The 21,608-nt window shown below is 41.9% G+C and overlaps 1 protein-coding gene across 2 annotated transcripts in view; it reads left to right on the top strand.

Annotated features, from left to right (window-relative positions):
• LOC109889307 (cadherin-13) overlaps window positions 1-21,608 on the top strand; it is a 582,397-nt gene that overhangs the window by 110,088 nt on the left and 450,701 nt on the right. For both annotated transcript variants that reach the window (XM_031822709.1, XM_031822708.1), the window contains exon 2: window positions 19,530-19,647. In XM_031822709.1, the coding sequence (XP_031678569.1) occupies window positions 19,530-19,647 (118 nt within the window). The remainder of the gene's footprint in view (window positions 1-19,529; window positions 19,648-21,608) is intronic.

Raw genomic sequence — 21,608 nt, 5'->3', positions numbered from 1 at the left:
TGACTAGAGCCCTGTTCAAAAGTAGTGCACTAAATAGGCAATAGGAAGCCTAAATAGGCAATAGGAAGCAGACTCTGAAAAAAAGGAGCAGCAATCTCCTCCTGCTTGTGTCTTGATTTAAGATCATAACCAGAGCAGCAACAGCTGTTCGTTTTGAGGGAGAGTCTTACAGCTAAATCTGCTTCAGACAGTGTGAGAAGTGAACAAGGCATAAGCGACAATGTTCTGTCTACGAAACTTCTCAATCCCCTGATAAGTGACCCTAGCTTTACCGTGCTTCCCGTGTTTTAGATGGGAATAATATCCTATGCTTGTAATTTTCTCTGAAATATCATCCTCTCTGACAGGCAGCCCTGTGCTGTAACACAGTGTCTGTGGCTTAGAACCAAGGACACAAACTGACCTCCTCTTCTCTCCATTAACTATGTGTGTTCTTATGTGTGTAGGTGCCTGTGTGTTTATGTGAAGGAGTGAGTAAACATCATTGAATGTCACTTAGGGCAGAATCGATCACGACTTCACCTGTCACTGCTTTGTGAGCAGCCTCAGTGTGTGTGTGTGTGACTGCTTGTGTCTCCTCTAGTCGTTGCAGAGTGCAATATTGAGCGACAGGACCATGATGGAGCATTGTGCTTTAAGTCTATGATGATGTAGAACTGCACTCCCAGGCAGATACAGATGACCTCCAGCCCACAGTCACTTCATCACAGGGACACACACAGCAGCTGTGTGGAGGACACATTCACACACTCTCAGGCTGGCCAGGCACTACATACACTGTGTGAACAAAACGTTATGAAAACCTGCTCTTTCCATTACATAAACTGACCAGCAGTGGCGGTCGGTGCCGTTTGACAGCATATTGGATTACTGTAATTTATATTCCATTCACCCAGCTCGATAGGTTTAGGCTACTACATGATACTTTCCCACGAGCCACTGCGGACCCTAGTAATGAGTTCTGCTTTTAGAGAACAGTTTTTGAATGAATACAGCTTGGGGACAGCTTGTGAGAGAATTCTCCTCTTCATCCACTACTGATAGATCCACTGCTACAGTATGGACAGCTTGAGAGAATCCAATGAGTAAGCGTCTTACTCTTTACCCTCCACATCAGACTTAGATTTGTTAACACACAGCAGTCTGGAACTCATAGGTTATGCTCTACTGAGCTTGAATAATTTCTCAAATATGTAGCATCCACATATTTGTTCATGGTTAATTATTGTGGTCAATGTCTAACTCTTGCAAGCGATGATCATTTATTTAAGATGTAATACAATCAAAATACAATGAGTGGGGCATCATTATCACATAACACATGTCTGCTATATGTCACAGTATGGCTATATGAGAAATAGTCACACAAATCATAGTGCTGCACTTTCCTATTGATTGATACCGGAGCAACTCGACAATGGCACAAAAATATAACAGCAGGAGATATTTCTCAGTATATTTATACATAAACTATTATGTATTCACACGGCGATAGACCAAGACGGCTGTTTCTTCTAGAGAATAATCTATCCATTTGGCAGTGTGCACACAGCAGCAAAACAGCATGGAATATGATTCCCACTTTACAATGTACTTTTGACAGGATCAAATGGGATTGGATGTACTGCAGGTTTTGGAAACTTACTTTCCTGCCTCGTGAAATCGGGTTACTAGCTTGCACTGAAGTTCCATCAAGGAATAACATTGCACGACTCTACCTTAGATATTTTTCTATTGGATTTATAAATGCATTTTTCTGTTTAGGTGAACTTGTAAGGCTTGATGTCTTTGAACTTTTTTCTTCTTATACGGATACCTTCCAGAGTAAATATTGAAAAGTACAGTGCCTATGGAAGGTCAACACCCCCTTGGATTTCTTCACATTTTATTGTGTAACTAAGTGAAATTAAAATAGATGTAAATGTCTACACAAAATACTCTGTAATGTCAAAGTGAAAGATAAATAAAACACTAATACAGTTGAAGTCAGAAGTTTACATGCACTTAGGTTGGAGTCATTAAAATTCGTTTTTCAACCACTTCACAAATTTCTTGTTAACAAACTATAGTTTTGGCAAGTCGGTTAGGACATCTACTTTGTGAATGACACAAATAATTTTTCCAACAATTGTTTACAGACAGATTATTTCACTTATAATTCACGTAATCACAATTCCAGTGGGTTAGAAGTTAACATACACTGAGTTGATTATGCCTTTAAACAAAATTTAAGAAGATTATGTCATGGCTTTAGAAGCTTCTGATAGGCTAATTGCCATCATTTGAGTCAATTGGAGGTGTACCTATGGATGTATTTCAAGGCCTACCTTCAAACTCAGTGCCTCTTTGCTAGGGAAAATCTAAAGAAATTAGCAAAGACATCAGAAAAGAAATTGTAGACCTCCATGAGTCTGGATCATCCTTGGGAGCAATTTCCAAACATCTGAAGATACCACGTTCATCTGTACCAACAATATTACGCAAGTATAAACACCATGGGACCACGCAGCCATCATAATGCTCAGGAAGGAGGCGCATTCTGTCTCCTAGAGATGAACATACTTTGGTGGAAAAAGTTCAAATCAATCCCAGAACAACAGCAAAGGACCGTGTGAAGATGCTGCAGGAAACAGGTACAAAAATATCTATATCCACTGTAAAACAAGTCCTATATCGACATACCCTGAAAGGCCACTCAGCAAGGAAGAAGACACTGCTCCAAAACCGCCATGTGCAACTGCACATGGGGACAAAGATCGTAGTTTTTGGAGAAATGTCCTCTGGTCTGATGAAACAAATAGAACTGTTTGGCCATAATGGCCATCTTTATGTTTGGAGGAAAAAGGGGGAGGCTTGCAAGCCGAAGAACACTATCCCAACCGTGAAGCACGGGGGTGGCAGCATCCTGTTGTGGGGTTGCTTTTCTGCAGGAGGGACTGGTGCACTTCACTAAATAGATGACATCATGAGGGAGGAAAATTATGTAGAAATTTTGAAGCAACATCTCAAGACATCAGTCAGGAAGTTAAAGCTTGGTCTCAAATGGTTCTTCTAAATGGACAATGACCCCAAGCATACTTCCAAAGTTGTGGCAAAATGGCTTAAGGACAACAAAGTCAAGGTATTGGAGTGGCCATCACAAAGCCCTGACCTCAATCCTATAGAAAATGTGTGGGCAGAACTGAAAAAGCGTGTGTGAGCAAGGATGCCTACAAACCTGACTAATTTACACCAGCTCTGTCATGAGGAATGGGACAAAATTTACTCAACTTATTGTAGCAAGCTTGTGGAAGGCTACCCGAAACATTTGACCCTAGCTAAACAATTTAAATGCAATGCTACCAAATAGTAACTGAGTGTATGTAAACTTCTGACCCACTGGGAATGTGATGAAAGGAACAGAAGCTGAAATAAATCATTCTCTCTAGTATTATTCTGAAATGTCACATTCTTAAAATAAAGTGGTGATCCTAACTGACCTAAGACAGGGAATTTTTACTAGGATGAAATGTCAGGAATTGTTAAAAACGGAGTTTAAATGTATTTGGCTAAAGTGTATGTAAAATTCCGACTTCAACTCTATACCTTGATTAGATAAGTATTCACCACCCTTAGCCAATACATGTTAGGAACACCTTTGGCAGTAATTACAGCTGTGAGTCTTCTTGGGCAAGTCTCGTAAGAGCTTTGCATACCTGTATTGTGCAATATTTTCCCGTTCATTATTTTCTGCAAACTCAGTCAAGGTGTTGGGGATCATGGCTAGACAGCAATTTTCAAGTCTTGCCGTATATGTTCAAGCGGATTTAAGTCAAAACTGTAACTTGATTACTCAGGAACATTCATTGTCTTTTTGGTAAACATCTCCAGTGTAGATCTGGCTTTGTGTTGTAGCTTATTGTCCAGTTGAAAGGTGAATTCCTCTCCTAGTGTCTGGTGTAATCAGAGTGAAGCAGGTTTTCCTCTAGGATATTTCACACAGTGTGTCCATATAACTTGTTTTGTGATTTGTTAAGCCACATTTTACCTCTGAACTAGGATTTCTTAAACAAAGGGGGGGAATACTTAAGCAACTACTTACTATATTTTAGTTCTTACATTTTTATTAAGTTGAAAAAAATGTGTACATTTTTCTTTTCACTTTGACATTATGGAGTATTTTGTTCAGATAAAGACAAAAAATACAATGAAATCTATTTCAATCCCACATTGTCATGCAACAGAATTGGGAAAAAGTTCAAGGGGGTGTATAATTTCTATAGACACTATATGTGGAAGGTAGATTAGTTCCCATTTGGCCATTTATAAGCTTATTTTATTGTGTTGGATTGTCCATTTCACATCCTATAAGACTGTTTCCTGTGGAAGTTGCTGTTTGTTCATACAGATGATAAATACAATGTTTACAGTAAGAAAATGTATTCTAAAAAATACTATATTTTGTGATGAATATACATAACCAATTTAATATTTTTCAGTGCTTGACTTTCTTGGGGTCCACATGAAACATGACATAATAGACATAATACATAGTACAAAAAATATTTGACAAGGACTGAAATACATACATTTAAAATGTCACACATAGCCTACATACATGTATGTCAACATGCACACAATATCTAGGTCTATTACACAGTACAGCTCAAATGACAATACACGATATTGTCACGGATTCCCCCAGTACTGCTGCTCATTCCATGCACCAGCTCCGGATTCCCCCAGTACTGCGGCTCATTCCATGCACCAGCTCCAGAGGTCTACGTCACCGGCTTTCTAGGCCTCACTGAACTGGATTCATTACCACCAACCCCGGACTGTCTTGTCTCATTACGCACACCTAGTTCCCATTCCCCCTGTATGTTATGCATGTGTTCTCTGTTCTCCATTGTCCTTGTTGGTTATTGTTCCTATGTCTGTTGGTCTTGTGATAACCTGTGCTTTGTTGATTCGGCTTTCGTGCTACGTGTTTTGTGCACTTGTTATTTCGGATCTCATCTCGTGTAGTATTATTATGGGTCTCGTCCTGTGTAATATTTAGAGGTTAATACCTCGCTCTTTTGTTTGGGTTACATCCCTGTGTATCTTTTTTTTTTACAGGTGTTTGTTTTGGGCTTTGTCCCCATGCCATGTTGTATTTTGGGTGGTGTAATGTAAAGTTTTTTTTTGTATTCCTGCGCCTGTCTCCGATCCTTATACAACCTGACAGATATATAAAATGGCTGTGTCTCTTCACAGTCCCCTCTGTGCAATACGGTGTTCTTTTATCTGTTTTCATCTAACCTTAAAAGATAATACTAAGAAAAACCTACTGCTCTTTTGTATTTTTTTTTGTACAATCTTTGAAATGCAAGAGAGGCCATAATGTATTCCAGCCCAGGTGCAATTTACATTTTGGCAACTATATTATTTTATTTTATTTTATTTCACCTTTATTTAACCAGGTAGGCCAGTTGAGAACAAGTTCTCATTTACAACTCCGACCTGGCCAAGATAAAGCAAAGCAGTTCGACAAAAACAATATCACAGAGTTACACATAAACAAACGTACAGTCAGTAACACAACATAAAGATCTATGTATGTGCAAATGTAGAAGAGTAGGGAGGTAAGGCAATAAATAGGCCATAGAGGCAAAATAATTACAATTTGTTTTATTTTTATTTCACCTTTATTTAACCAGGTAGGCTAGTTGAGAACAAGGTCTCATTTGCAACTGCGACCTGGCCAAGAGAAAGCCAAGCAGTTCGACACATAAAACAACACAGTTACACATTGAATAAACAAACTTTCAATAATCAATAATACAGTAGAAAAAGTCTATATACAGGGTGTGCAAATGAGGTAGGATAAGTGAGGTAAGGCAATATATAGGCCATGCTTGCAAAGTAATTACAATATAGCAATTAAACACTGGAATGGTAGGATGTGCAGAAGATGAATGTGCAAGTTGAGATACTGGGGTGCAAATGAGCAAGATAAATAAATAAACAAATACAGTATGGAGATGCGGTAGATTGGATGGGCTATTTACAGATGAGCTATGTACAGGTGCAGTGATCTGTGAGCTGCTCTGACAGCTGGTGCTTAAAGCTAGTGAGGAGGTAAGAGTCTCCAGCTTCAGAGATTTTTGCAGTTCGTTCCAGTCATAGGCAGCAGAGAACTGGAAGGAGAGGCGGCCAAAGGAAGAATTGGCTTTGAGGGTGACCAGTGAAATATACCTGCTGGAACGCGTGCTAAGGATGGGTGCTGCTATGGTGACCAGTGAGCTGAGATAAGGAGGGGCTTTACCTAGCAGAGACTTGGAGCCAGTGGGTTTGGCAACGAGTATGAAGCAACGGCCAGCCAACGAGATCATACAGGTCACAGTGGTGGGTAGTATATGGGGCTTTGGTGACAAAACGGATGGCACTGTGATAGACTGCATCCAATTTGTTGAGTAGAGTGTTGGAGGGGGTTTTGCTGGTTTTTCTAAGCCAGGATTAAGACACGACTAAGACATCCGGGTTGGCAGAATGTGCTAAAGCAGTGAATAAAGCAAACTTAGGGAGGAGGCTTCTAATGTTAACATGCATGAAACCAAGGCTTTTACGGTTACAGAAGTCAACAAATGAGAGCAACTGGGGAGTACGAGTGGAGCTAGGCACTGCAGGTCCTGGATTAACCTCTAGATCACCAGAGGAACAGAAGAGAAATATGATAAGGGTACGGCTAAAGGCTATAAGAACAGGCTGTCTAGCACGTTCGGAACAGAGAGTAAAGGAAGCAGGTTTCTGGGCACGATAGCATAGATTCAAGGCATAATGTACAGACAAAGGTATGGTAGGAAGAGAGTACCTTGGAGGTAAACCTAGGCATTGAGTGATGAAGAGAGAGATATAGTGTCAAAAAACGTTTAAACCAGGTGATGTCATTGCATTTGTGGGAGGTGAGGCAACATTGTTGGCTAAGACATATTGAGCAGGGCTATAGGCTCTACAGTGAAATAAGACAGTAATCACTAACCAGGACAGTAATGGACAAGGCATGTTGATATTAGGGAGAGGCATGCATAGCCAAGTGATCGTTTGGGTCCAGTGAGTGGTTGGGCTGGCTGGGGACACGGCGATTCAGACAGTTAGCCGGCCGGTGCTAGCAAGCTAGCAGTTAGCAGGCCGGGGCTAGCAAGCTAGCATAAGGGCCTTAATAACTTTTCATGTTCAAAATTGTGCACTCTCCTTAAACAATAGCATGGTATTATTTCACTGTAATAGCTACTGTAAATTGGATAGTGCAGTTAGATTAACAAGAATTTAAGCTTTCTGCCAATATCAGATATGTCTATGTCCTGGGAAGTGTTCTTGTTACTTACAGCATCATGCTAATCGCATTAGCCTATGTTAGCTCAACCGTCACATGGAAGGGACACCGATCCCGAAGATGGTGTTTAAACAGGTTTCATTGCTAGCTTGAGTTACCTAAGGTGGCAGAGTTACATTTAGTCATGGCTCTATTTAATACTGTGCGTTTCCAGCCTTTGCATAATCAATGCTTGGAGTTTGTCAGAATTTGTGGGTTTTTGTTTGTCCACCCGCCTCTTGAGGATTGACCACACGTTTTCAATGGGATTAAGGTCTGGGGAGTTTCCTGGCCATGGACCCAAAATATCGATGTTTTGATCCCCAATTAATTGCAATTCATCTGATCACTCTTCATAACATTCTGGAGTATATGCAAATTGCCATCATACAAGCTGAGGCAGCAGACTTTGTGAAAATTAATATTTGTGTCATTCTCAAAACTTTTGGCCACAAATGTATGTTTGCCAGTCTGCTGTGTTATCAAACTCATTTGCGATTCCCTTTGCCTCATCTCAGACATATAGTTTTTCAATTCATCATCTATCCATCAGGATTTCGACTTGAATTAAAATAGGTGCCAGTACTGTTTACATTTAGGTGCAGGAGCTTCACAATACGTTTGAGAGCTGAAGAACATATATGGTGCCAGTACTCAGCTCCGCTGAGCTCCTGCCCAAGTCAAGCACTGGGCTTATTACTTTTAACAGGTTTTTCTGTTGAGAAGGAATTATCTTCTTGAGGTACAGAAGGAAAAAAAACTTTGTTTTTTTTGTAAAATTCATTATCTCTGCGGAGTTTCAAATAAACGTTTCTGTGGTAACCTTTGACTTGGTTTGAAAGGATTATTCACGATTATTTTTGGGAAGAGACATCTTGGGTAAATATTGATTCAGATATACATTTATTATTTTCCTTTTTGGATTGTAGGAAAGACAAACCCAAAGAACTTGCTATCTAACTTGCTATCTGTTCCCACTGACACTTACCTCCATGGATTAGAAACTTAACTTAATATAATCAACAGTTAGAATCTTTGAGAGGAATATGAATGTGGCTCTCACAATTACTGCTGCACAGTTGGAAAAAGAGAGATCGAACACAAATCTTTTACATACTGCATAATATCTCTTGTAGTGTCAGTTTATTTCCTGTGCCGATTGATTAATCAATACAGTATTGTTGATCCTCAGGATTGTCCCCTGGTACACTTCAGTAAGCACCTTGTTTAAGAACCCAAAGGAAGAGGGATACACAGAGCCATACAGGACTGGATGGAGGAGTGGAACTAGCACAGTTGATGGAAATATAGTCTACCAAAGAAAAGTCTACTAAAGTCTACAACCTTTTAAAATAATCCTCAGTATCACCAGCAAACCAGGCAGAGAGAAGTGCTTATAGAATAGAGTTTAAGAGGAAAGAAAAAGAGAGAGAGAGGGGCGGGACAGCCAGAGAGACTATTAGCACCATCGGCCTTTCCACTGATGAATAGGAGTCAGGCAGAGGCGAGATCAGATGAGACAAACCGCTAAACCTGGAATGAGGAAACAGAAACAGAGGCCAACCCTTTATTCCTAATCACAGTTCCATTTGACCACCCCAACCAATAACACCCCCAGCAGCACAATACGAGCAGACAGGGTCTCTTGCCTCCTGAGCTATAGAGGCTGGCCACCTTACCTCCCCTATCGCACTTCTCCCCTGATGTCCACTGATAGGCTTGTGTCTGGGAACAGCCTCATTGTAGTCATTCAACCCTGGATTGTATTTGTGCATCATGAGACGGAACCATGATTCCATCTCCGGTCTAATGTGATCTGATTGACAGTAATTGGAAAGGGACACTCCTACTCTCTTGCACTTTTGTTTGCTGTGTTTACAAATCATCTTTTTGGTCATTGAACTTTCATCCATCATGGTCAGTGACAGTCCTATCACCTAAACTTTGTTTATTGACCTAAAAAGTTTACATTTACTTCCTCAACAACCTCAAGAGTAAAAGTAAAGGGAGTGTAAATTAGAGGCTAGATTCTGTTGAAAGTTATTTTTCTAATCCATGTTCAGCTTCTGCTCGGTGAACTGAAAAGGTGCTTAGAGAATAGGCATTGACAGACTGACACCTGTGTAGAGATTGTTACAAGTGTATGGATTTTTTAAAATTTGACTGAGAACACATTCTCATTTACAGCAGCAACCTGTGGAATAGTTCATTTAAGGGGAGAGGAATGAGGCAATTGTAAACTGGGGAAGATCAGGTGACTATGATGGTATGAGAGCCAGATTGGTAATTTAGCCAGGACACCAGGGTTAACATCCCATCCAAAAGACAGCACCCTACAAAGAGCAATGTCCCCAAACATTGCCCTGGGGTGTTGAGATCGTTTTTTTAGACTAGAGGAAAGAGTGCCACCTACTGGCCCTCCAGCACCACTTCCTGCAGCATCTGCTCTCCCATCCAGGAACTGACCAGGCCCAACCCAGTTTAGCTTCAGAACAAAGCCAACAGTGAGATGCAGAGTGGTAAGCTGCTGGAATGGTGGCACTGACATGGCAATGTCTTCTAGACCAGGAATCATCAACTAGATTTAGATTGGAGCTTATTTGCTGCTGTTTAACAGAATTGTATGTACAAAAATCAAATTAATAATAATAACAATACATATGATTCCACCTTTCCAACAAGTCAATTTATAACATTTATACCCTGCTACAGCTGCCCCGGTCAAATGTAAGCGCTATTATTGTGAAGTGGAAATGTCTAGGAGCAGCAACGGCTCAAATGCGAAGTGGTAGGCCACACAAGCTCACAGAACAGGGACTGCTGAGTGCTGAAACGTGTAGCACGTAAAAATTGTCTGTCCTCGTTTGCAACACTCACTACCGAGTTCCAAACTGCCTCTGGAAGCAACATCAGCACAATAACTGTTTGTTGGGAGCTTCATGAAATGGGTTTCCATGGCAGAGCAGCCGCACACGAGCCTAAGATCACCATGCGCAATGTCAAGCATCGTCCGGATTGGTGTAAAGCTCGCTGCCATTGGAACAGTAGAAACACATTCTCTGAAGTGATGAATCACACTTCACCATCTGGCAGTCTGACGGACAAATCTGGCTTGGGCAGATGCCAGGAGAACGCTACCTACCCCAATGCATAGTGCCAACTGTCAAATTTAGTGGAGGGGGAATAATGGTCTGGGGCTGTTTTTCATGGTTCGGCTAGGCCCCTTAGTTCCAGTGAAGGGAAATCTTAAGACTACATCTATACTATTCTTTGCTTCCAACTTTGTGGCAACAGTTTGGGGGAGGCCCTCTCCTGTTTCAGTATGACAATGCCCCCGTGCACAAAGCAAGGTCCATACAGCAACGGTTTGTCATGATCGGTGTGGAGAACTTGACTGGCCTGCACAGAGCCATGACTTCAACCCCATCGAATACCTTTGAGATGAATTGGAATGCCGACTGCAAGCCAGGCCTAATTGTCCAACATCAGTGCTCGACCTCACTAATGCGCTTGTGGCTGAATGGGTGCATGTTCCCGCAGCAATGTTCCAAAATCTAGTGGAAGCCTTCCCAGAAGAGTGGAGGCTGTTGTAGCAGCAAAGTGGGGAACAACTCCATATTAATGGCCATTAGAATGAGATGTTTGACGAGCAGGTGTCCACCTACTTTTTGTCATGTAGCATATACACTGGTGTGAGGTACTTTTAAGTAAAAATACTTAATACTTTTTTGAGGTATCTGTACTTTAATATTTATATTTTTGACTACTTTTACTTCACCACATTCCTTAATAACCTCTACGGGATCGTCGACCCCCCCCCCCCCCCCGTTGAGCGAACGTGCGCTAATGTGATTAGCATGACATTGTAAGTAACAAGAACATTTCCCAGGACATAAATTATTATTATTATTATTACATTATTATTAATCTAACTGCACTGTCCAATTTACAGTAGCTATTACAGTGAAAACAATACCATGCTATTGTTTAAGGAGAGGGCCCAACAACAACAAACTTTTCTCACGTCAACTGGTTTGATATATTTACCTCTGAAGGTAAGTAATGTACTTACATTCAGTAATCTTGCTCTGTTGTGTCATCCTGAGGTGCCCATAGAAAAAAGCATAGTTTTGTTTGATAAAATCTATTTTTATATTCAAATGTAGGAACTGGGTTCTACAGTTTGAACCCCTGCTGTTAATGATAAAGGAAAAACATGTTGGTTTTTTTCAAATATTTGCCAAAGATATTATAATATTTACATAAGTATTCAAACCCTTTACTTTGTTGAAGCATCTTTGGCAGCTATTACAGCCTCTAGTCTTTTTTGGGTATCACTCTACAAGCTTGGCTACAAGCTATTTTCATGTCTCTCCAGAGATGTTCAATCAGGTTCAATTCCGGGCTCAGGCTGGGCCACTCAAGGACATTCAGAGACTTGCGTTGTCTTGGTTGTGTGCTTAGGGTTGTTGTCCTGTTGGAAGGTGAACCTTCACTCCAGTCTGATGTCCTGAGCACTCTGGAGCAGGTTTTCATCAAGGATCTCTCTGTACTTTGCTCCGTTCATCTTTCCCTCAATCCTGACTTGTCTCCCAGTACCTGCCGCTGAAAAACATCCCCACCACATGACAATGCCACCACCATGCTTCACCATAGAGATGGTGCCAGATTTACTAAAGACATGAGGCTTAGCATTCAGGCCAAAGAGTTTCATCAGACCAGAGAATCATATTTCTCATGGTCTGAGAGTCCTTTAGATGCCTTTTGGCAAACTCCAAGTGGGCTGTCATGTGCCTTTTACTGAGGAGTGGCTTCCGTCTGGCCACTCTACCATAAAGGCCTGATTGGTAGAGTGCTGTAGAGATGATTGTCCTTCTGGAAGGTTCTCCCATCTCCACAGAGGAACTCTGGAGCTCTGTCAGAGTGACCATCGGGTTCTTGGTCACCTCCCTGACCAAGGTCCTTCTCCCCCAATTTCTCAGTTTGGATGGGCGGCCACGAGTCTTGGTTCAGAAGTTCCCAAGATCTGTGCCTCAACACAAACCTGTCTCGGAGCTCCACAGACAATTGCCTTCGACAACATGGCTTTTTTTTCTCTGACATACACTGTCAACTGTGGGACCTTGTATAGACAGGTATGTGCCTTTTCAAATCATGTACAATCAATTGAATTTACCACAGGTGGACTCCAATCAAGTTGTAGAAACATCTTAAGGCTGATCAATGGAAACAGGATGCACTGGAGCTCAATTTTGAGTCTCATAACAATGGGTGTGAATACTTATGTAAATAAGTTATTTATGAAAATAAATAAATAACCTGTTTTCGCATTGTCATTATGAGGTATTGTGTGTAGATTTAAAAAAAAACGTTTTTTAATAAAGCTGTAACAACAAAATGTGGAAAAAGTCAAGGGGTCTGAATACTTTCCAAATGCACTGTATGCTGAACAAAAATATAAATGCAACATGTAACCATTTCTAAGATTTTACTGAGTTACAGTTCATATAATCAAATCAGTCAATTGAAATAAATTCATTAGGCCCTAATCTATGGATTTCACATGACTGGGAAGACCGAAATTGATCTGTTGGTCTCAGCGCAGAAAGTCTGCAAAGACAGGCCCCGAATTCTATGGAATTTCCACATTGTGAATGAGGAGCACCCAACCTCCATGCCTCTCGTTGATGAGTCAACAGGTCATGGACACCATGAGGTGCATTTTCTATGCTTAGAAGATGACAGAATAACCTGGATAGCATTCTACAAGGTGTTCTGAATGTTTCATACACTGGAAATGGAAATGTGCCTTTGATAAAGGCTAGTGCTAGAGTATTGTAGGCTACATGTGGTTTTAGCGCTCTTCACTCTCGCCTCCCCTCCTGGGTGTGTGTTTATTGCTTGCAATCCTCATTCACAGGCCCAGCAGGTATGGTGCTGTGTCCAGGCTCCAGATGGTTCAAAGACACAGGTGCTCCTGCTGGCTGGCCAGCTGCAGGTTTTTTAGGCCCAGCTTGATTGATTCTCCTCAGTCTGGGGTGTAGTATATTGGCCAGGCATGGGTCCAGGCATGGGTCGGCCAAGCACAGTCTGGGGTGTACACTGACATTTACCACAGTCAAGAGGACCAGGCCTGAGGGGCATCAGTGTGAGGAGAGGGAGGAGGCTGTCTTCATCTCTTTGCCTGTGCAAGGCTGGGTGGAATGCTGAATGCTGGCTTGCTGGCTGAGTGGGTGGATGGCTGGCTGGCTTGCTGCCTTTAAAAAAAAGAACATGTCAAATGTGCAGTTTCATATGTGAAATCAATATTTTTTGGTACATTTTTAAATAGCTGTTTTCACACGTTGAGCTTAAATTCACACGTGAAATCATATTTTCACGTGTATTACATTTAGAGTTTACATTTCAACACCAACTTTTCACATGAGAATAAAAAAAAATTGATTTCACATGTACACTGTAACTTGAATGTCCAGCAAAAACGTTCCCTTGTCCCGCATTTGGGCTTTTAAATGTGGTCACCGTAATTCCACTGGTGGAAACATTGGTACTGCAACATGTTAACACCAGCTATTCCCATGTCAGGAGAATAACATTATTTCAAGACCACATGTGAATCTGCAATTCCAGTTTTCTTATATGTGAAACTGCATATAACGTTTTTAGCGTGTCCGAAACCATGGTTCTGACTGTTGTTATTATTATTGTACAAATTTTCACATGTAGTTTGTTCACACATGTCTGAAAACCATGTGTTTTTACATGTTACATGTTTGTCATTTCGCAGACTCTGCACATCAACATATATTTCAAGTCAGCCCGGGGATTCAAACAAGCGAACTTTGGGTTACTGGCCCTACGCTCTTAACCGCTAGGCTACCTGCCGCCCCACTTGTGATTTTCACGTTTTTTTCATGGTTTTTTTGTAAGGGTAGCCAAACACACAGGGCAATATCTGGGCTGGTCAGTCCAGCAGGGAGGGAGCATGGCAGGGAGAGAAGAAGAGTGGAGAGCTGGCCACGGTTCAAACAGAGATGTCAAAATGCATGAGGAAGAAAGCCAAACACATGCTGGACACAGAAATAAGTTGTCTCTTGGACTTAACAGAGACCACACATGCACACAGGCATGCACATATAGGTACCCACGCTCCTGCCAGCACGCCCGCACATACACAATCTCTATGATCTCTCACACATGGCATACAAACCCACATACAGTCAAGAGTCACGCCAGAGACCAGGTGCTGTCTCCTATCAGCTTTCCTGAGGATTCATATTGCCTTATTGATTTCCTCCAAAGCTGACATTTACAGCTGGCTCTGCCAAGTGGCTCTGCTCTGCTCTGCTTCCGGTGCTCATCAATGGAGCCACTCCCTTAATCACACTGCTGCCCTGTCACACCTGCTGGACCACTGCCACAATGGAGCAGCCTAGCCTATCATACAGCAGCATAGAACAAGCCAACCCTACTGGGCAAAATCAAATTGTATTCATCACATGCTTCATAAACAACAGGTGTAGACTAACAGTGAAATGCTTACTTACTGGCTCGTTCCAACGATGCAGAGATACCTATTGGAATGGTATCAAATGGTATCAAATACATCAAGCACAGGGTTTCCATGTGTTTGATGAGATTCCATTTGCCCTGTTCCAGCCATTACTATGAGCCGCATCCCCTCAGCAGCCTTCTGTGGTGCAGGGGTGCGAGGTAATGGAGGTACAGTAGATAACTATACATATAACTGGGACTAAAGTGACTAGGCAACAGGAAAGATAATAAAACCGTAGCAGCAGCGTATGTGATGAGTAAAAAAATGGTGAATGCAGATAGTCATTACCAGCAGTGGGACTGTCACTTTGGAGACCACTCGTATAACAGACCATCCTAGCTGTCATTAGTGGGGTTACTGTCATACTGGATAGTTAGATCTATCACATCAAATGACATGGTCACACTGTGCAGACCACACATAATGACATGACCAAATAGACCTGGCCACTAGTGAGTTTATTTATCCAAAACAGTCGGACAAAAAGACATCTCCTGTTTAACAAGACTACTGTAGACCATACGAACAGGACATACAATAAGCATAATACTGTAGCTATTTGTTCTCTTGATGCTCGTTCGGTCTTCATGTCTGAAGTAGCATTCCCATCGTTATGTGATCAATGTTAAAGGGTTGGAAAAGCAGGGGGTATAGATTTTTTAATTCCAGGAAAGCATTTCCTTGGTGCACTTAAAGGAATAAAACGCACATAAACACTCTGCAAATAAGTGTTTATCAATAGGTTGCAGTGTTTACTTTTCCGCTGCAAAAAAATCCATAGGATACAAAGGACCTCTCCCTGCTATTCTGCCAGTGTGGTCCCTGTAATTGATTGTACAGGATATGGCACTGTATCAAGCTAACAGAGACAGCAGTCCCCTCTCTATTCTAGAGATCTGTTTCCCTAGTGTTCTCTGGGACCAGGGTGGGATGCTGTGGAGAGTAGTGTGTGCTTTCATAAAGATTTACTATATCACTTACAATGAGCTGAACTAGTTTGGACCAGAGTGTTAACATTGTCTTTAAGTGCCAGCTGCACACTCAGATAGTGGTACTACAGTAGGGGGATGTAACATACTCAATGAAGGCCTTGTATATGGTAAATGGGATTTAAGTGTTCTCCCCCTATTTTATGGGCTTGCCCCAACATTTTGAATTTACACCCCCTAGCAGAAACTATGCCCAGGAGTTAACAATGCTGTAGAATACTTTGTTAATATACTGCAGACCTTATATTAGTGCCATAGATTTAGGGAAATAGATGTATATACTCTTAGAAGAAATTGTAACATCTACAGCCTGAAAGGGTTCTTTGGCTGTCCCCATAGGATAACCCTTTGAAGAACCCTTTTTGGTTCCATGAAGAACCCAGCCGAATAACTTTTTTTTTCTAAGAGTGTACAAGACCCAAACATTGGGCTGCTTGAATATTCCAAGGATCAGACTGAGCCATGGAAACTGCCTTGAGTGAGTGAGTTTCCTCTCTCTACGGTATCCATTTAGGAATTCCGCTGCGTTTTCATTTTGTAGCATTAGTGATGAGTGAATTTGCATGAAATCTGTGCTTGGCCCATGATAAAAATGTCAACTCAGAGAATTGTGGCTGTAAGTGTCGTCCTCAGTGGCTCTGCTAATCCTGTCTCAGTGTCAGCGGGCCTTTTATTGATAGAGAGCATCACGTCACATTAGGCTTATTACCAGCAGGAGTTTATCAGGGCAGACATGGACGAGGCTGAAGCTCTCCAACTCACCCACTGCTCCCCCTCCAACAAATAACAAACACATCTCTCATCACTTGCTGTTTAAGCCCATTCTATGACTATATCCACTGAGGTTTCTTAAAGCACACAACCAAGCATATCATATCGTTACATTATAATACTACCTGCTCTCTCTCCATTTGTTTTTCTTTCTATTTTATCCCCCTTCTGTTTCTCTCCTTTCAATCTGTCGTAAAAGAAAGACCGTTTCAGTGATGTAGCTTTGAAGAAATATTTTGCATGTTGACATCATGTTGTGTTTGTTCACCAAGCTCCTTTGTTGAGCAGATGTGACTAGAGCAGTAATCCTCCCATGTTGTGTTCGGCTGTGTAGAGTCTTGCTGAGCCAATCACACCAAAACAATGCTGTCTTCACACAGACATCAAAAAGCATGATACAGAGGATGAAATGTGAACAAATCAATTAGTATTTCCACTGCTGTAGGCCCAGGGGATGTATGTGTGGTGACAGATTCAGTGTGTGTGTGTGTGCTCATACGTGTGTATGTTAATCCTCTGTGCTGGGCTGAAGCAGACAGCAGGTGGTTTCCAAAGACAGAATGTGAAGCTCCCCAAATACAGCATGACACCTCCAGATGAAGGAAGGCCTGCAGAACACCCATGTGTCCTGCTTTCTCCCATCTCACTTCAAAGACACACACACACACACACACACACACGGCTGCACATACACTCTCTCAAACCTTTATTTCACACCTGCCTGCCCACTCTTATGTTCATAGGCACTGTGCACCTGCAAACAAAACAAATATTTTACATTCATTACTTTTTTATCCCGTTCCCTAAGCCCAGGGTACTTCCAAATCCACCCATGCCCACATGCCCCGACACACTCCGATGCAATGCACACTCAACTAACACATTCATTCATACACACACGCACACACACACACACACACACACACACACACTAGAGGCTCATACACACATTCCAGCATATTCCTCTCAACATGGGCACTCTGTCATAAAAGACTCCACATTTTCTCTTTATCTTTCAGATTTAATGTTAATTTAACACAGACCGAGCAAGGGGCCAGGTAGAAAGGTTATTCACCGCCTCAGGCAGATGTATAGTGACTATTATGACCATTCTGTCTGTCTTTTACTGGAACATCCAGCAAAATGGCGCTGTCTTCCTTCTGCGCCTGGCAAATGCTCGGGCGAGCTCATGGCGATACGACCACTTTCGTCTTATCCCCTAATGTAGTTGCCGTACTGCTGTTTGATATGCTCTTACTGTGTTGTCTTACTTCTTATTAAATTGGTCTGATATTGTTGATCCTCTGCCGAGGTGAAGAAACAGTGACAGCCTTGTCACTACATGTCGTCAGGCCCTCGTCAAGCCGGCTGGCCCATAAATGTGACTAACAAGAATTGTATCTATTCTGACAGAGGCCCCCAGATATAATTGAATTAACATTTTGAGACCGGCAGGAAATCGTGAATATTAGCAGACACATTACATATAATGGGCTCTATACCTGAGGCCCTGCCAAACCCATATTATCCTTAGCAGACTGTACACCTCATTTCCATATTACTGCATAGCTAAATGGTTAGCCATGATCCCACAGTCCAGGTATCTAGCCAATCCAAAATGACAATCACATGTTTCTGATTGACCCCAACCTCTAATAAGGATTGCTAAACTCATGGTTACCAACCATCAATTCCAGATGTACAATCAGACATCAGCATTCTGCAAGAAGTCATCTGCTGTATATTCCCCTGCCATGCAATTACTGCACATCCCCATAGCCACCCTGTGGTATGAGAACTCATGTACCTGTACAGCATAATGATGACCTCTGGAATCCTAAACTAATTTATTAGCACATCGCCTGCGTCTTACATGATAATCAGGCCAATTTATTTACATAAATCACCTTTACGTCATCAAAAAACAGCATCATATCCCATAATTATCACATCAATTTCCATATCCCTGATCTGATGATGAGCGAGAAAGAGCATCAGTCAATTTCCCCACCTGGCTGGCTACCTGCGCAGTTGCCGTTATCTCTCTCTGTGATCCCTCTTATTCTCTCCTCCAGTCAGTCAACCATTGCAGTGACGGAAAGGAGCATTCTGACATTTTTGAGCGATGACTTAATTACATTGAACTTTTGGTTTAACAACAACAGAGAGGACCCAGTGACTGGACTAGTGATAAAAAAATATCCCTGAAGAGGCTGTATTTATTCTGACAGACATTTTCCCCTCTTGTAATAAATTACATTTAAAAGAGGATACTTTTTTGTGTGGCACTATAGGTTATGTAAGGATTGAAATGCCAATAAAATATCCATGTGAGTCACAATATGATGTGTTATCAGGGGTGTTATGATATGTGCACTGTTGATACTTTTCAGACTGTGCAATGAAAGCATTATTGTACTGTTTTGCAGAGGAGCTACCATCAGGAACTGCAAATAATTCTGCACTGTGACCGTTGTCATGGCTGCAGCATGAAACAATGTGAATGGAATAAGTTGGAGGACACCATGTCACTCCAATGGGTGCGTGTGGTGATAATATCACATGACCCATGCATGACCTCTTGTCTGAACAGTGATGAGATGAAGTGACACCTATTAAAGGATGTAAACAATATATACAAAGTATGTGGACACCCTTTCAAATGAGTGGATTTGGTTATTTCAGCCACGCCCATTGCTGACAGGTGTATAAAATTGAGCACACAGCCATGCATTCTCCATAGACAAACACTAGCAGTAGAATGACGCTGTCTTCTGCTAATGATGTCAATTATCATTAAAGAAGTGCGTCAGAGAAGACAGACGTTTTCCTGAAGTTGAACTTGAGCTTTATCCTTCTCTTCTCTGTTGTCTGTCAGGTTGTCCATATTGGAACCCAGGAGGAGGGGGAGAAGGGATGCGTGCCTGGCTTTCAGGTGAAGGAGTACCAGGTGGAGTACAACAGAGGTTTCCAGAAGGACCATCCTCTCACACAAAGTGAGTGAGAGACCTGATACCATCCTGACATATGGAGGATTAGAGAAAGTCAAGCAGGCGCACAACACTTCAGATACAAATGTATTTAATTACTGTTATCTATCTTTCCCTCTCTGTCTCACTCATGGACACATACACATATGCATGCACGGACACACGCACACACACATTTTCATGCAGACTGTAGCTCTACAGTTGCTCATTGTCTAGCTCCTAGCATCAGGCAGTTTCCCCTGGGGTTGTAGAAGAGGTGATACTGTGTGGGCTGGCTGTTATGTTCTCAACATTCAGTATAATTCATGCAAAATCTTTTTAAAAACAGGAAATAGAAGCAATGGTTTCCAAACACAACAACAAAATGTTACTGTGCTTATGAATTATTTTCCTTGATTGTGTGATTTTTACAAAACCTTGCTGATCCTCTCCCGCAGGCTGCCGTGAGTTGTAGTGTCTTTAACTGAGAAACACTCTGCTGTTGAGGGAAAAAAACACATCACACGGACACAGTTAGCCCGATTGACATGTTAACTGTTGCGTAGGAATTTGCTCAATATTTCAAGAGGTATCAATCCTCCTCAGTACCCATAGAGATGTTTTACAGAAGTCTATTTGATCTCAGATGAGAGTCAGCGAGTTCATGACCAAGGTCATCACCACAGATACAACAGTTCTATTGAGTCTGTGGTGAGAAGGCCTGGTCATCTTGACAGTGTTTCTATATGGCCTCCACAGAGCCCTGTACTAGGAGATCCCTCGCTCTTCCTCCAACAGCCCCCACCTCATTACTGTCACAATTCACTGGTCCTCGGCTCCTGTGGGATCGGCAGTAATGTCTGCCTGCTGGTCTCCATCTCCAGTGGGATTTCTAGCCATGTCTGCTAGCTAGCTTCCTACTGCTCAGAGAGATGAGTTATGGTTGCTTGCTTGTGTTCTAGGTCCTCTGAGATTGACAGGGATGTCAACAGGGTACACAGCAGCATGGGAGTGGTGTTTCTTCTCAGCAACAATGAAAGATTGCAATGGTGAGAATGAGTCATTAAAGTGGAAATGACAGCTTTTTAAAAACTTAGAAAATATGAAACAAACCTCATTCAAAAGTATCAAATTCCCAGTTTATGCTACAAAACCAACTTTATAAGAGGATTTAAAATAGGTTATACTTGACAAATTCCATGACGTAGAGTAAGTCATTGTTGGCAGAATAGATGGATGCAGTTCAATGCATGATTAAAATAGATAATTCACAAATGCATTTGTTTGCTGCCTCCAGTCATTCAGGATCCACTGTTTCAGTTAAATGACTCAATATTTTGGACAAAAACAGACAAATGTAACAAAGGCTGGGAAGGTCAATACAATCAAATAAGTCAGTCATTACTTGGCTAATAGACTAGTTTATCTATCTATGTAGCTATTTATTTAGCAAGCTAAAAACACAGAGCCTAATGTTAGCTAGCTAACTAGCTAACTAGCTGTTGGGAGGATGTCATTGGAGGAATGGGTGAGTGGCCGACTTTTCCCTCCATATCGTTTTTTGGTGGCTACAGCTAGAGATGCAGGTGTCATCTGGATAGCTAGCAAGAAATTATCACTTTGCTAGATGGCTATGCTGAACTTCAACAACTTATCCGTTGATTAGCTGTTCAGGAGTCTTATGGCTTGGGGGTTGAATCTGTTTAGAAGCCTCTTGGACCTAGACTTGGCGCTCCGGTACCGCTTGCCGTGCGGTAGCAGAGAGAACAGTCTATGACTAGGGTGGCTGGAGTCTTTGACAATTTTTAGGGCCTTCCTCTGACACAACCTGGTATGGAGGTCCTGGAGGGCAGGAAGCTTGGCCCCAGTGATGTACTGGGCCATACGCACTACCTTCTGTAGTGCCTTGCGGTCAGAGGCTGAGCAGTTTCCATACCAGACAGTGATGCAATCCGTCAGTGTCACGCCCTGACCTGAGATATCTCTGT

This window comes from Oncorhynchus kisutch, linkage group LG4 (genome assembly GCF_002021735.2).
Source record: "Oncorhynchus kisutch isolate 150728-3 linkage group LG4, Okis_V2, whole genome shotgun sequence".
Classification (NCBI taxonomy): domain Eukaryota; kingdom Metazoa; phylum Chordata; class Actinopteri; order Salmoniformes; family Salmonidae; genus Oncorhynchus; species Oncorhynchus kisutch.
This window is presented reverse-complemented; position numbering and strand designations above follow the sequence as displayed.